Raw genomic sequence first — 13,243 nt, forward strand, 5'->3', positions numbered from 1 at the left:
AAGGGCCCAAGCAGGCTGATAACCTTTTGGGACAATGTATGAATGATTTGAAGGGTTTCCCGGGCCACTGTCAAGGATGTGGTGACAGCGCCCTCGACATTCTAGGGGAAGCAACTGAAGAATTAGAGGCAACAGAAAAACATGGACTACAGAAGGGTGAAGGAATGGATGAAATCGTCCAAAAGTTCATGTACCCAAATTTATGGATGATTTAGAGGGTTTTTGTGGTTTTAATTTCTACTATAGATTTTTTCACCTCGAAGGCTCATTTTAGAACCTAACCACATATTAAATAAAATTGCACAGGACGAATGAAATGCAAGTGTATTGTAGGAGGTTAAAGATGACATTAACTTTTTCTGTGTCCTACAATAAAAATTTCTATAAGTCACAGTGAAAATACACATAAGGACTGAGATCTCTAAAAAATGATTTGTTTAAAACAATTTATATGTTCAACGAATTGTCAGAAAACATATACTCTGCCATTGCTAGATTCCATGATTTCCTCTAACTAAGAATGTGTTGGGTTTTTTTTTTAATTTTTGTGGTTTTTTTTAAACAGAATGCAATGATAGCCTACAGACACCAGAAGGTAGTATCCTAAAACCTAGCAGGTATGAGGATCCAACTATTCTAGGGAGTAGAAGATCATGAAGTCAAACTAATGCTTATTTGTTACAATGAATGGTAAGTCAACTCTATAATGACATGTTTTTACAGTAATACTTATCATTACACATCAAAATGGACGTTTTTAAGAATTTGTACTTTTACATATTGTTTATGCTTACATCAAATAAATTAAAAGCTGTAGTTTTTTTTTCAGAGATACAATTCAAATTGGACAAGGAAAACATACCTAATTACTATTTTTTAAAAAAATAATTGTTTTTTTGTAGAGATGGGTCTTGACTTGTTGCCCAGGCTTGTCCTGAACTTCTGGGCTCAAGTGATCCTCCAGTCTTGGGCTCCCAAGGTGCTGGGATTACAGGCATGAGCCATTGCACCTGGCCTAATTACTCTTAACAATAAAATCTCTATGGTAATAACATGCTATCTGAATGATCAAAGCAGAAATTATTATTCACTTACTTGACTGCAACTATCATCCGAAAGGTAATCATATTATTATGAACACTGGCTTTTTGTGAGTAACATGCTGAAAGGTACTTTAACGTGTCATTGTTTTAGTATAAAATATTACTTCTACTTTATTCCTCATTTACAGATGTGTTAGGGTCTAATATTGTCCCCAGTATACAAGGAAAAAGACAGTGAACAGGAAATATGAAGAAAACAAACTGAAATGGTATCCCATGCAAGAACAGATATGACCAACATCTATACCCAATGTTAGTAAACCACCAGGGCTTACAAACACTAGAAACATTTATCAGCAATTTAAACAATGTCTGTCATCTTGTAACAGCTTCCTGCTTTACAGGATTTTCCACTGCTATCTAAAAGTTCTTCTAATACAGAAACTTTTTATCAGCTCAGGAAAGAAGTTTTATATCACCTACCTATTTAACTATTTATTTGCAAAATCTCTAAAAGTCACTTTCACGAAATACAGAAGAGAAACTCCCTCCGCTCTGGTGAGGAATTAACTTACTGCATCTTTTTCAGGGTTGCAGACTTTCACCCAGAGAATATGGTCCAGGAGCCAATCAATGGGTTTCTCCTTGTAAAACATGAATATGAATTCTACAATCAGAGTAAGATCTGGCGCTTGAAACATTTTACCTGAAAAGATATTCCCAGTCAATAGCTGCAATGAAGAAACCAAGCACCAAAATGGCTTACCTTACATTCGTGAAATCTTGCCCACAACATACACTGAAGCTTGTGCTTTCAACTATAAATCATCATAAACAATTTCCCCACTTGTATTATCAAAATTAAACAAAGTTGTTTCGGCTAAACTTTCTCTTGAGCTGTCACCTGGGTGTAAACAGATATAGTAAATTCCTGATGTTACTATAATAATCTATTGTATACCTACTGGCCCAAAGCATTCAAAAAGCAAGTCAGAGATTTTCCCTTCGTGTCTTACTAAGATTCTTCCCATTAAACATTGAGAGGTTTAGGTAAAAAATTTTATTCTAAATCAATAAATGCAAAAAACAAGGACTCCTAATTTTGTTTTCACTGAAGCATTTACAAGTAAAGATTGTTTTTGACTCTTAAGTTTCGAGTTAAATTATCAAGATTGTCAAAGGTCCAGCCTCTAATGCTTAAAGTGTTAAATAGTACCATAGGAGATGAAATGTTATCCTCTCAATATTATTTGAACCCTGTAAATTTCCTTCAATTCTTCAACTTTAAACATATATATATATATATATATATATATATATATATATTTTTAGATTGAGTCTTGCTCTCGTCCCCAAGGCTGCAGTGCAGTGGCGCAATCTCAGCTCACTACAACCTCCACCTCCCCAGCTCAAGCAATTCTCTTGCCTCAGCCTCCCAGGGAGCTAGGATTACAGGCACCTGCCATCATGCCAGGCTAATTTTGGTATTTTTAGTAGAGACAGGGTTTCACTATGTTGGCCAGGCTGGTCTTGAACTCCTGACCTCAGGTGATCCACCCCCGCCTTGGCCTCCCAAAGTGCTGGGATTACAGGCGTGAGCCACTGCGCCTGGCCAACTTTAAACATATTCTTTATAGCTGGCTAATTTTGAAACATCAGCCAAAAACCATTTAGAAATGAGTGCCCCACCTAGTTAAGAGAAAAATGAATAAAAATTAATCACTGAATGAGGACTTCATGCATTGCATGAAAATACTAGGAATTCATATGAGAAAACTCTTTGTGGTACTCTTTTTACAAGAATCACAATCTTATGTTAACAAAGGAGCTGGAAATGTCAGAGAAGAAAAAATCAAACATGCTCACCAGGACCATGGTTGGCATTGTGAAGAACGCTAGAGTAAATACAACAATCTTAGAAGTCTCCAAATTCTATTCTGGGTTGACTTTCATCATGTCATACAAAGAGGTTTACCTAACTTAAGTTTTCTCTAAAACAACCCATTTCCATAGGAAAAAAGACAACTTTAGGACAAGTAAGTACTTGGTTTTAGATTCTGAGAGTCACAGTTATTTCTGAAAAGTAGGTAAGTGTGACACTTTTCTTACCAATGAAGCCCAGCTGGGAAAACTCTAGAATCATCCATTCCTCAGAAGAAAGTTGAAGTGCAAAATTTTTTATGGTATTAAAATAATTTTGTTTGACAATAATATCATCTTCAAGCTAGAGAAAATTGAACAATCATATTAATACATCAAAAAAAGAAGGAAAGGTATTGAGAGAAGGACATTATTTTGGAAAAATACAAGCATACTTTTATCATGAAAATTAAGAAAACAATGGTAAAAACAATAAAAATATAAAGCTAGATGTTATTAAAAGAAAGTGAAGAAAATAAAATGGAAGAAATACATTGTAAGTCAACTAAGCCATTCCTTTCTATGGGAAATAACAATGAGGAAAATGAGGACATCCTTTCCAAGTAAGACAGCTGGAATGATGCTGACGTGAGTGGATGGGGCAGAGAGAGCACAAGATAAAGGTCTTATCACAGCAGAAGTTATGGGGAGGGAGGCGGAAAAAGAAAGAGAAGGATATGAGGATACATTCTATGGGGGAGAAAGCACAAAGAAAGTTTAAACTGCATTTAGTAGTCTTACTGTTAGTAGTGATAATGATATTGATATTGTGAAGCTATTTTAGGTATATTATAGAATAAAAAATTATATTATTAGGATATTATTAAAAACCAAGGCTTTCAATATAAAAGAAAATAAATACATGTAAAAATTTGAAAAGCTAAGTAAAAGCCCTATAATTTTATTATAACCCTAAAATCTTACATCTTAATCCAGTTTGAATTGGAACTATCAATACAAACTTGTGATTTTTTTTTCCTCTGTAAAATAAAATACACTTTTTCTTGCTGAAAGTCCTAGAAGCAAAAACAAGACAATAGCAATGAGCACCTTTAAGCGCCCAGATTGTGTTTCTATATACCACACACCCTGAAGAGGAACAGAGCTCCTCAGAGAAATGATCAATTCCAGATCTGGGATAGGAAATGCGCAAGATGTGCCAATCATCAAAGAAACAATCATGATTACTGAGGCCAGGCACAGTGGCTCACGCCTGTAATCCCAGCACTTTGGGGGGCCCAAGCAGGTGGATGGCTTGAGTTGCCCAGGAGTTCAAGATGAGCCTAGGCAACAGAGTAAGACCTCATCTCTACAAAAAATTAAATTAGCCCTGTACAGGTACAGGGGTGGGTACCTGTAATCCTAGCTACTCAGAAGGCTGAGGCAGGAGGATCACTTGAGGCCCCAAAAAGATTGCTGGACTTATATAGAAAGGATACAAAAGCCAATTTGAAGGGGTTCCCACTGGATTATGATGTACCAATGAAAGCATCAATAAGAATAATGATTGCAATGGACTGTGGCAAATCAAATGTATTTTAAATATCCATGAGTTCATAATGATACATTGTTTTTAAGGGGATACATGTGCAGGTCTGTTACATGGATAGATTGCATAATGCTGGGGTTTGGGTTTCAATTGAACCCGCCACCCAAATGGTGAACATAGTACCCAATAGGTAACATAATGATACGTTAAAAACAGCCACCACTGTAGATTGCTAAGGCACCAACTTTAAAAATTAGTAAGAGAATGAAATCAAGCATTTACTCCAGCCTTTCTTTAAGAACTATTTTTTCAAGGTAATCTAATAAAGGAAGAAAAATTCTTTATAGAAGAACTCAACATAGCATTTAGAACTAAGCTAAGAGCATTAGCAATTACAGAATTAGGAAAGCACCACTTGGAAACCGCTAATGAAATAAGTGATCTAGGGAAAAATAATCAATGGATGCTGAAACCTTAAGTGGAACAGCTGCTGGAGAGCTAAATTTATAACGCAGCAGTGAGGCGGGCATATGGAACCCACTGATTACTCTCAGCCTCGCTGGAGGTGGGACTGCCTGATGTAACGTGCTTTCTTTTTTTATTTTTATTTTTGAGATGGAGTTTCCCTCTGTCGCCCACACTAGAGTGCAGTGGTACAATCTCAGCTCACTGTAACCTCTGCCTCCTGGGTTCAAGTGATTCTCCTGCCTCAGCCTCCCCAAGTAGCTGAGACTACAGGCACACGCCACCACGCCTAGCTAATTTTTTTTGTATTTTTAATAGAGATGAGGTTTCACCATGTTGGCCAGGCTGGTCTCGAACCCTTGACCTCAGGTGATCCGCCCGCCTTGGCCTCTCAGTGTTGGGATTACAGGCGTGAGCCACTGCGCCCGGCCTGTAACGCGCTTTCTTATGCGCTACCATAAGACTTACTCAGCACCACCTGTGAAGTGCCTGCATCATCTATCAGTTTTCCGGAAGGCACCGTGTTCAACTCAGAGTTTTTTTGCAATAAAGCACTTTATGAAACTGTATGATGCTGTCAGTGGAAACTCCATTCCAAGCCACAGCATCTCCCTTTCCCCTGAGGGGTACTGTCTATGGCAATCACAAAGTAACCCCTGACTCTACTGCCTTTTGGAAAGCATTCTTTAAGAGTCATAGATGTGATACATTCCCAAACCATGCAACCCTGGAGTCATATCCCGAGGGGATAATTATGACGTCTGGCATAAATTCCTTTGCCACATCACCTCTCATCTTAGTCTTCAACAAAATGTCACAGGTAAAATCTATCCTGTATGAACATTTAAAACTACCATTAACTGAGAACTTTTTAGGCTAATATGTTTTTCCCACTAATACTCTGTAGATGACAATGAACTCACTGAGAGAATTCCACATAATAAGCATATGTGAAGACTTGAATATAAAGCAACTCCCTCTTTCCTGAGGCATAATTTTTGGGCAAATGTGATCATTTTAAGAATGTTCAGGCTGGGTGTGGTGGCTCACACCTGTAATCCCAGCACTTTGTGAGGCTGAGATGGGTGGATCACTTGAGGTCAGGAGTTTGAAACCAGCCTGGCCAACATGGTGAAACCCTGTCTCCACTAAAAATACAAAAAATTAGCCAGGCATGGTGGCAAGTGCCTGTAATCCCACCTACTTGGGAGGCTGAGGCAGGAGAATCACTTGAACCCGGGAGGCAGAGGTTGTAGTGAGCTGAGATCACACCACTGCAGTCCAGCCTGGGCTAGAGGGAGACTATGTCTCGAACAAACAAACAAAAACAGCCTGGGCAACAAAGTGAGACCCTGTTTTTACAAAAAGTCAAAAAAAAAAAAAAATTAGCCAGGCATGGTGGTGCATGCCTGTGGCCCCAGCCACACAGGAGGCTGAGGTGGGAGGATCACATGACCCAGGTCAAGGCTGCAGCGAGCTGTGAACTGTGTTTACACCACTGCACTCCAGCCTGTGCAACAGAGGAAGACCCTGTCTCCAAAAAAAAAAAAAAAAAAAAATACTCATTGACACCAGTGGACCAGTGGCTCAAACCTGTAACCCCTGCTCTTTGGAAGGCAGAGGCAGCAGGATCATTTGAGGCCGGGAGTTCAAGACCAGCCTGGGCAACATAGCAATACTCCCGTCTCTACCAAAAAGAAATACAAAAATTAAGCCAGTATGGTGGTGCATGCCTGTAGTCCCAGCTTCCTGGGAGGCTAAAACAGGAGGATCACTTGAGCCCAGGTGTTTGAGGCTGCCATGAGCTATGACTGTGCCACTGTGCTCCAGCCTGTGTGACAGTCAGACTCTGTCTCTGAAAAACAAAAGAATGTTCATTGAATTTGACTTCGAAAGAACTGAACAATTAGAAACACTCTAAATGACCAACAAGAAGGTTGATTATGATATCTGAATAATAGCACTTCAAGAAGGGATTAAAAATCACACCAATCTGTATTTACTGGCATAGCAAGGTATGTATCAACAATATGTTAAGTGACAGCAAAAAAGGTTATCAGACAGTACATACAGCATGATCTTCTACTGTAAAAGAGGGCTGGGTGAGAGTGACATCAGCAAGACAGAAACAGGAAACCCAGACACACAAGACACATTCCCCACACGAGACACAGATTTAAAATCTGAGCATTCGACAGCTGGAGGCCCTCTCTTGGGCACAGACCACAGTGAGGAAACACTCAATTCCCGACTTCTCCCTGAGGAGAGAAAGAAGTTGGTGTATACCCAATGTTTTTGACTTTTTCGAGTGCAGCCAGAGGGAATGATTTCTGTCTCATCTAAATCATAGTGTCAGGAACAGGGCACCGGGTTGGGAGCTAAGAACAAAGGCCATCAATTGGCACCAGAGGCTGCAGTACCAGAGACAGAGACTAGGTGGAGCTCCAGTACTGCAGCTTACTACAATACCAACAAGGCCACAGTGCTGCAGAGCTCCTGAGTAGAAACCAGTCAACTTCAATTAGGAGATTACACCCACAAGCAGAGAGGACATGGCCCCAGAAAAGGCTCAAAGGGCTCCAGAGTCTTTAACTAGGCTGACTGAAGAAAATCCTTCCACTACAAAACCAAACTGCGAAGACTGGGAGAGGTGGTTGATTTTTCAAATGCCAAGATCCCAACAACAAAAAACAAGATATACAAATAAACAAAAATATGGTATATCCAAAGGAACAAGTTAAAACTCCAGAAACCAACCCCAAAGAAATGAAGACATATGAATTGCCCAGTAATTCAAAATAACTGTCATAAGATTGCTCAGTAAATTAAAAGAGAGCAGAGATAACTAAATGAAATCCGGAATATGATGCATGAACAAAATGAGAATATCAACAGGATAGAAACTATAAAGAGCCAAACAGAAATTCTAAAACTGAAGAATACAAAACCTGAATTGAAAATTTCACTAGAAGGACTAAACAGCAGACCTGAGCAGGCAGAAGAAAGAATCAGTGAACTTAAAGATTGGACTTTTGAAATTACTGAGGGACAAGAGCAAAAAGAAAAAAGAATAAAAGAAAAATAATGATACTCTAAGGGACCTATGGACACCACAAAGTGAAACAACATACACATTATGAGAGTTCTACAAGGAGAAGAGAGCCTATTTGAGCTTCTCAAATACAAGGATAGAAATGGACATACAAATTCAAAAAGTTCAAAGAACCCCAACTACAATAAATTGATCTACACCAAGAAGAATCATAATGAAGTTGTCAAAAGTCACAAAGAATCTTGAAAGCCATAAGAGGAAAGTGACCAAACAAATACAAGATAACGTCTATTAGATTATCAGCAGATTTCCCAGCAGAAACTTTATAGGCTAGAAGAGAGTGGAATGATATGTTCAAAGTGCTAAAACATACTAAACAAAAACCGGCCAGCCAAGAATATTATATCTGACAAAATTGTAATTCAAAAGTAAAGAAGGCCAGGCACGGTGGCTCACAGCTGTAATCCCAGCACTTTGGGAGGCCGAGACAGGTGGATCACCTGAGGTCAGGAGTTCAAGACCAGCCTGAACAACACGGTGAAACCCCGTCTCTACTAAAAATACAAAAATTAGCTGAGTGTGGTGGTGGGCACCTGTAACCCCAGCTACTTGGGAGGCTGAGGCAGAATGGCGTGAACCTGGAAGGTGGAGCTTGTGGTGAGCCGAGATCGCACCACTGCACCTCAGCCTGGGTGACAGAGCAAGACTCCGTCTCAAAAAAAAAAAAAAAAAGAATGTTCAGGCTGGGCGCAGTGAGCTGGGATCGTGCCACTGCACTCCAGCCTAGGGAACAGAGCAAGACTCCATCTCAAAAAAAAAAAAAAAAAAAAAGAAAGAAAGAAATTAAGACTTTCCCAGATAAACAAAAGCTGAGTGAGTTCATCACCACTAGACCTGCCCTACTGCTGAAGGAACATTTTCAAGTTGAAGTGAAAGGTCAATAAGCAGTAATAAAGCACCATATAAAAATATAAAACTCCCTGGTAAACGTAAATATACAGATAAATGTAGACATAGTAAGGTAATGCAGGTGCATGAATCACTTTAAAATCTGGTACCCCTTTCAAATCTTTTAATCACATTAAAATCACTTCTTAAAGACCAAAAGCACAAACAACAATTATAAATCTAAGTTAATGTATATGCAATATAATAAGAGGTCACTGGTGTCATTGGTAAAATAGAGTGCAGGGGAGACAGAGATGTAAAAGAGTAGAGATTTTATTTGTCATTGAAGTAATCAGCTTTAAATAGACTGTTATAACTTTAAGATATGTAACTGCAATGGTAACTACAAAATGAATATCTATTGAATATACACAAAAGGAAATAGAAAGGGAATCAAAATACGTCACTATTTTAAAAAATCAACAAAACACAAAAGAAAGCAGCAAGAGAGGAAAAGATAGACAAAAAGTTCCAAGACATACAAAAAATAAAGTAAATGGCAATAGTAAGTCCTTCTGTATTAGTAATCACTAAAAATGTAAATGAGTCAAACATCCCAATTAAAAGACACAGGCCAAATGGAAATTTTTAATGAGATCCATTAATATACTATCTACAAGAAACTTACTTTACATCAAAAGACACACATAGGTTAAAAGTGAAAGAATGAAAAAAGATAATTCATGCAATCCAGAACCGAAAGAAAACAATGGTGGCCATACTTAGACAAAATAAGACTTTAAGACAAAAACTGTCGCAAGAGACAAAGAAGGACATTATGCAATAATAAAAGGGTCAGTCAAATCTCTGAAAAGACATAACAATTCTAAATAAAGATGCACCTAATAATAGAGGTCTCAGATATATGAAGTCAACACTGACAGAATTGAAAGAAGAAACAAACACCACCACAATAATACTAGGGGGTTTCAAATTCTACCTTCAGTTATGGATAGATCAGACAGAAGATCAATAAGGAAACATCGGACTTAAACAACACTATAATCAAATGGACCCAACAGACATAAAGAACACTGATCCCAACAGCAGCAGAATGCACATTCTTCTCAAGAGCATATGGAACATTCTCCGAGACAGACCACATGTTAGGCCCCATAACGTCTCAACAATTTTTTTTTTTAAGGCAGGTTTTCACTCTGTCACCCAGGCTGGAGAGCAGTGGCACAAGGCTCACTGTAGCCTCAATCTCCTGGGCTCAATGGATACTCCCACCTCAGACTCCCGAGTAGGTGGGACTACAGGTATGCACCACCATGCCCAGTGAATTTTTTGTATTTTTAATAGAGACAGGATTTCGTCATATTGCCCAGACTGGTCTTGAACTCTTGAACTCCTGAACTCAAGTGACCTGCCCACTTCAGCCTCCCAAAGTGTTGGGATTACAGGTGTGAGACAGTGCCACCCGCCAACAAATTTCAGAAGACTAAAACTATGCAATGTATCTTCTCTGACTACAACAAAATGAAACTAGAAGTCAATAGCAGAAAAGTAAACCCAGAAAATACACAAATGTGTGGAAATTAAACAACTCGCCCCTAAACAACCAATGGGTCAAAGAAGAAATCACAAGGGATTTAGTAAAAAAATCCAGAAACAAATGAAAACAAAAAAAAAATACCAAAATGTATGATATATAGCAAAAGCCATACAAAGAGGGAAGTTTATACCAGTAAACATTTACATTAAAAAAAAGAAGAAAGATCTCAAAATCAGCAACCTAACTTCATACCTCAAGGAAATTGAAAAAAAGAAACAAACTAAACCCAAAATTAGCAGAAGGGAGAAAAAAAGAAAGATTAGATCAGATAAATAAATAGAAAAAAATAAATAAATAGGAAAAAAAAGCAGAAAAAAACCCAAAGAAACCTAGAGTTGGTTTTTGAAAAGATCAATAAAATTAATAAACCCTTAGCTAGATTAGCTAAGAAAAAAAGAAAGAAGATTCAAATAACTAAAAGTAGAAATGAAAGAGGGAACATAACAACTGATATCACAGAAATAGAAGAATTACAAGAGACTACTAGGAACAATTATGTGCCAACAAATTGGATAATCTACAAGAAATGGATAAGCCCCTAAAAACATACAACCTTCCATGGGTGAATCATGGAGAAATAAAAACTTTGAACACACTTATAAGAACTAAGGGGATTAAAGCAGTAATCAAAAACCTCTCAGCAAAGAAAAGCCCAGGACCAGAGAACTTCACTGGAGAATTCTGCTGAACACTTAAAGAAGAATTAACATCAATCCTCCTCAAACAGCTATCTTCCAAAGAACTGAAACAGAGGGAACACTTTTCAAACACATTCTATAAGGCCTGCATTTCTCTGACACCAAAGCCAGACAAAGACACAATAAAACTACAGACCAATATCCCTGATGCAAAAATCCTCAACAGAACACTAGCAAATGGAATTAAACTGCACATTAAAAGAATTATATACACCATAACCAAGTGGGATTTATACCTGCAATACAGGGATCGTTCAACACACAAAAATCAATCAGTGTAACATATACTACATTAACAAAATGGAGGAAAAAAACACATGATCATCTCAATTGGTATGGAAAAGCACTTGACAAAATTCAAGACACTTTCTTGATTAAAAAAAATGTGATGAACTAGAAATAGAAAAAAACTTATTCAACAAAATAAAGGTAATATATGAAAAGCCCATCGGTAATATCACACTTGGCAGCAAACAAATGAAAGCTTTCCCTCTAAGATCAGAAGCAGGGCAAGGAGTCCCACTTCACCACTACTAGTCAACATAGTGCTGGAAATCCTAACTAGAGCAATTAAACAAGCAAAAAAAGGTAAAAGGTACCCAAACTGGAAAAGAAGAAGTAAAATTATCATTATTTGCAGATGAAATGATCTTATATATAGAAAAACCTAAAGAATCCACCAAAAACTACAACTAATAAATGATTTCAGCAAAGTTTCAGGATCCAAAATCAACACACAAAAATAGTTGTATTTTTGTATACTAACAATGACCAATCCCCCCCAAAAAAATCAAGAAAACAATCCCATTTACTATAGTATCAAAAAAGGTAAAATACTTAGGAATAAACCTAACCGGGGAGGTGGAAAATTTTTCTACAAAACATTTCTAAAAGAAATCAAAGATACAAATAAATGGAAAGACATCCTGTGCTCATGTATTGGAAGACTTAATAATATTAAAATGTCCACACTACCTTAAGCGATCTATAGATTCAATACAATCCCTACCAAAATCCCCAAGGCATTTTTAACAGAAATAGAAAAAAATCCTCCTAAAATTTACATGGAGTCTCAAGTGACCCTAAACAGCCAAAATAGTCTTAAAAAAAAGAGAACACAGTTGGAGGCCTCATACTTCCTAATTTTAAAACATGCTACATGTCAGGCGCAGCAGCTCATGTCTGTAATCCCACGACATACTGGGCTCTTGGTAAAAATTGGACTGTTGTGCTGCTAAAAAAAATTGGACTGTTAGAATTAAATGTCAATTTTATTATCCTCAAAATAGTGGTAACAGTATTGCAGCCTACAAAAAAAAAATTATTTCATTGTAAGACCACTAAAGAAAAATTTTAAGAAAATTCCTCTTTAAAATCTGCCAAATAATGACACCTTAGTTCTTCTTGACAGTGGAGAGAGGGAAGAGGGGAGAGAAGATGGGGGAATGGGAGAAAAAGAGGAAAAAGATAAGTGAGTTGCAGGTCCCCCGCTAAGTGGAGGGCTGGCTTCCCTACTCAGTGGAGAAACATCAGAGCCCACATGCTCGGTTACCATGCAGATCCCTCTGCTCTGAGATAGTTATGATTTGTCAGATCTCAGAGGGTTTGCACTTTCAAAACTTCCTGTTTTAATGAAAACATACCCTTGATAACACTTTTTCTTTACAAGTGTGAAAAACATTAAAGGAAAAACCACACTTACCTGAATGTAATATATGCCCTTTTCTTGAGCATACATCATTAGAAAACAGTAATCTAGGTTTTGCTTTGTTCTCCATCTGAAATAAACATTTTCAAAAAGTAAGTTAGGAATCAGACTCAAATTTAGTAAAATAAGATTAAATGTATAAATCTCAAGTGTCTATATAACACATCATCTATGTATATGTACACACACACACACACACACAATCACTCACTTAGGACAAAGAGTCAAAGAAAATTCACTTTCCTCTAATGAAGACTTTATCAAAATGTATTCCCAAGAACACTAATCCTCAAGCTGTCCTGAAGAAAAAAATGAGTCTCATATCAAGTAAGTATGTATACATGTTCCCCTTCTAGAAACAT

The 13,243-nt window shown here is 37.5% G+C and overlaps 1 protein-coding gene across 5 annotated transcripts in view; it reads right to left on the reverse strand.

Moving 5' to 3' along the window:
* The window catches only part of MGAT4A (alpha-1,3-mannosyl-glycoprotein 4-beta-N-acetylglucosaminyltransferase A), a 122,658-nt gene that overhangs the window by 27,058 nt on the left and 82,357 nt on the right, over positions 1 to 13,243 (reverse strand). For all 5 annotated transcript variants that reach the window (XM_054476498.2, XM_063648488.1, XM_063648489.1 and 2 more), the window contains exons 8-10: positions 12,876 to 12,951; positions 3,153 to 3,267; positions 1,619 to 1,749 (exon numbers count right to left, since the gene is read on the reverse strand). In XM_054476498.2, the coding sequence (XP_054332473.1) occupies positions 1,619 to 1,749; positions 3,153 to 3,267; positions 12,876 to 12,951 (322 nt within the window). The remainder of the gene's footprint in view (positions 1 to 1,618; positions 1,750 to 3,152; positions 3,268 to 12,875; positions 12,952 to 13,243) is intronic.

This window comes from Pongo pygmaeus, chromosome 12 (genome assembly GCF_028885625.2).
Source record: "Pongo pygmaeus isolate AG05252 chromosome 12, NHGRI_mPonPyg2-v2.0_pri, whole genome shotgun sequence".
Classification (NCBI taxonomy): Eukaryota; Metazoa; Chordata; class Mammalia; order Primates; family Hominidae; genus Pongo; species Pongo pygmaeus.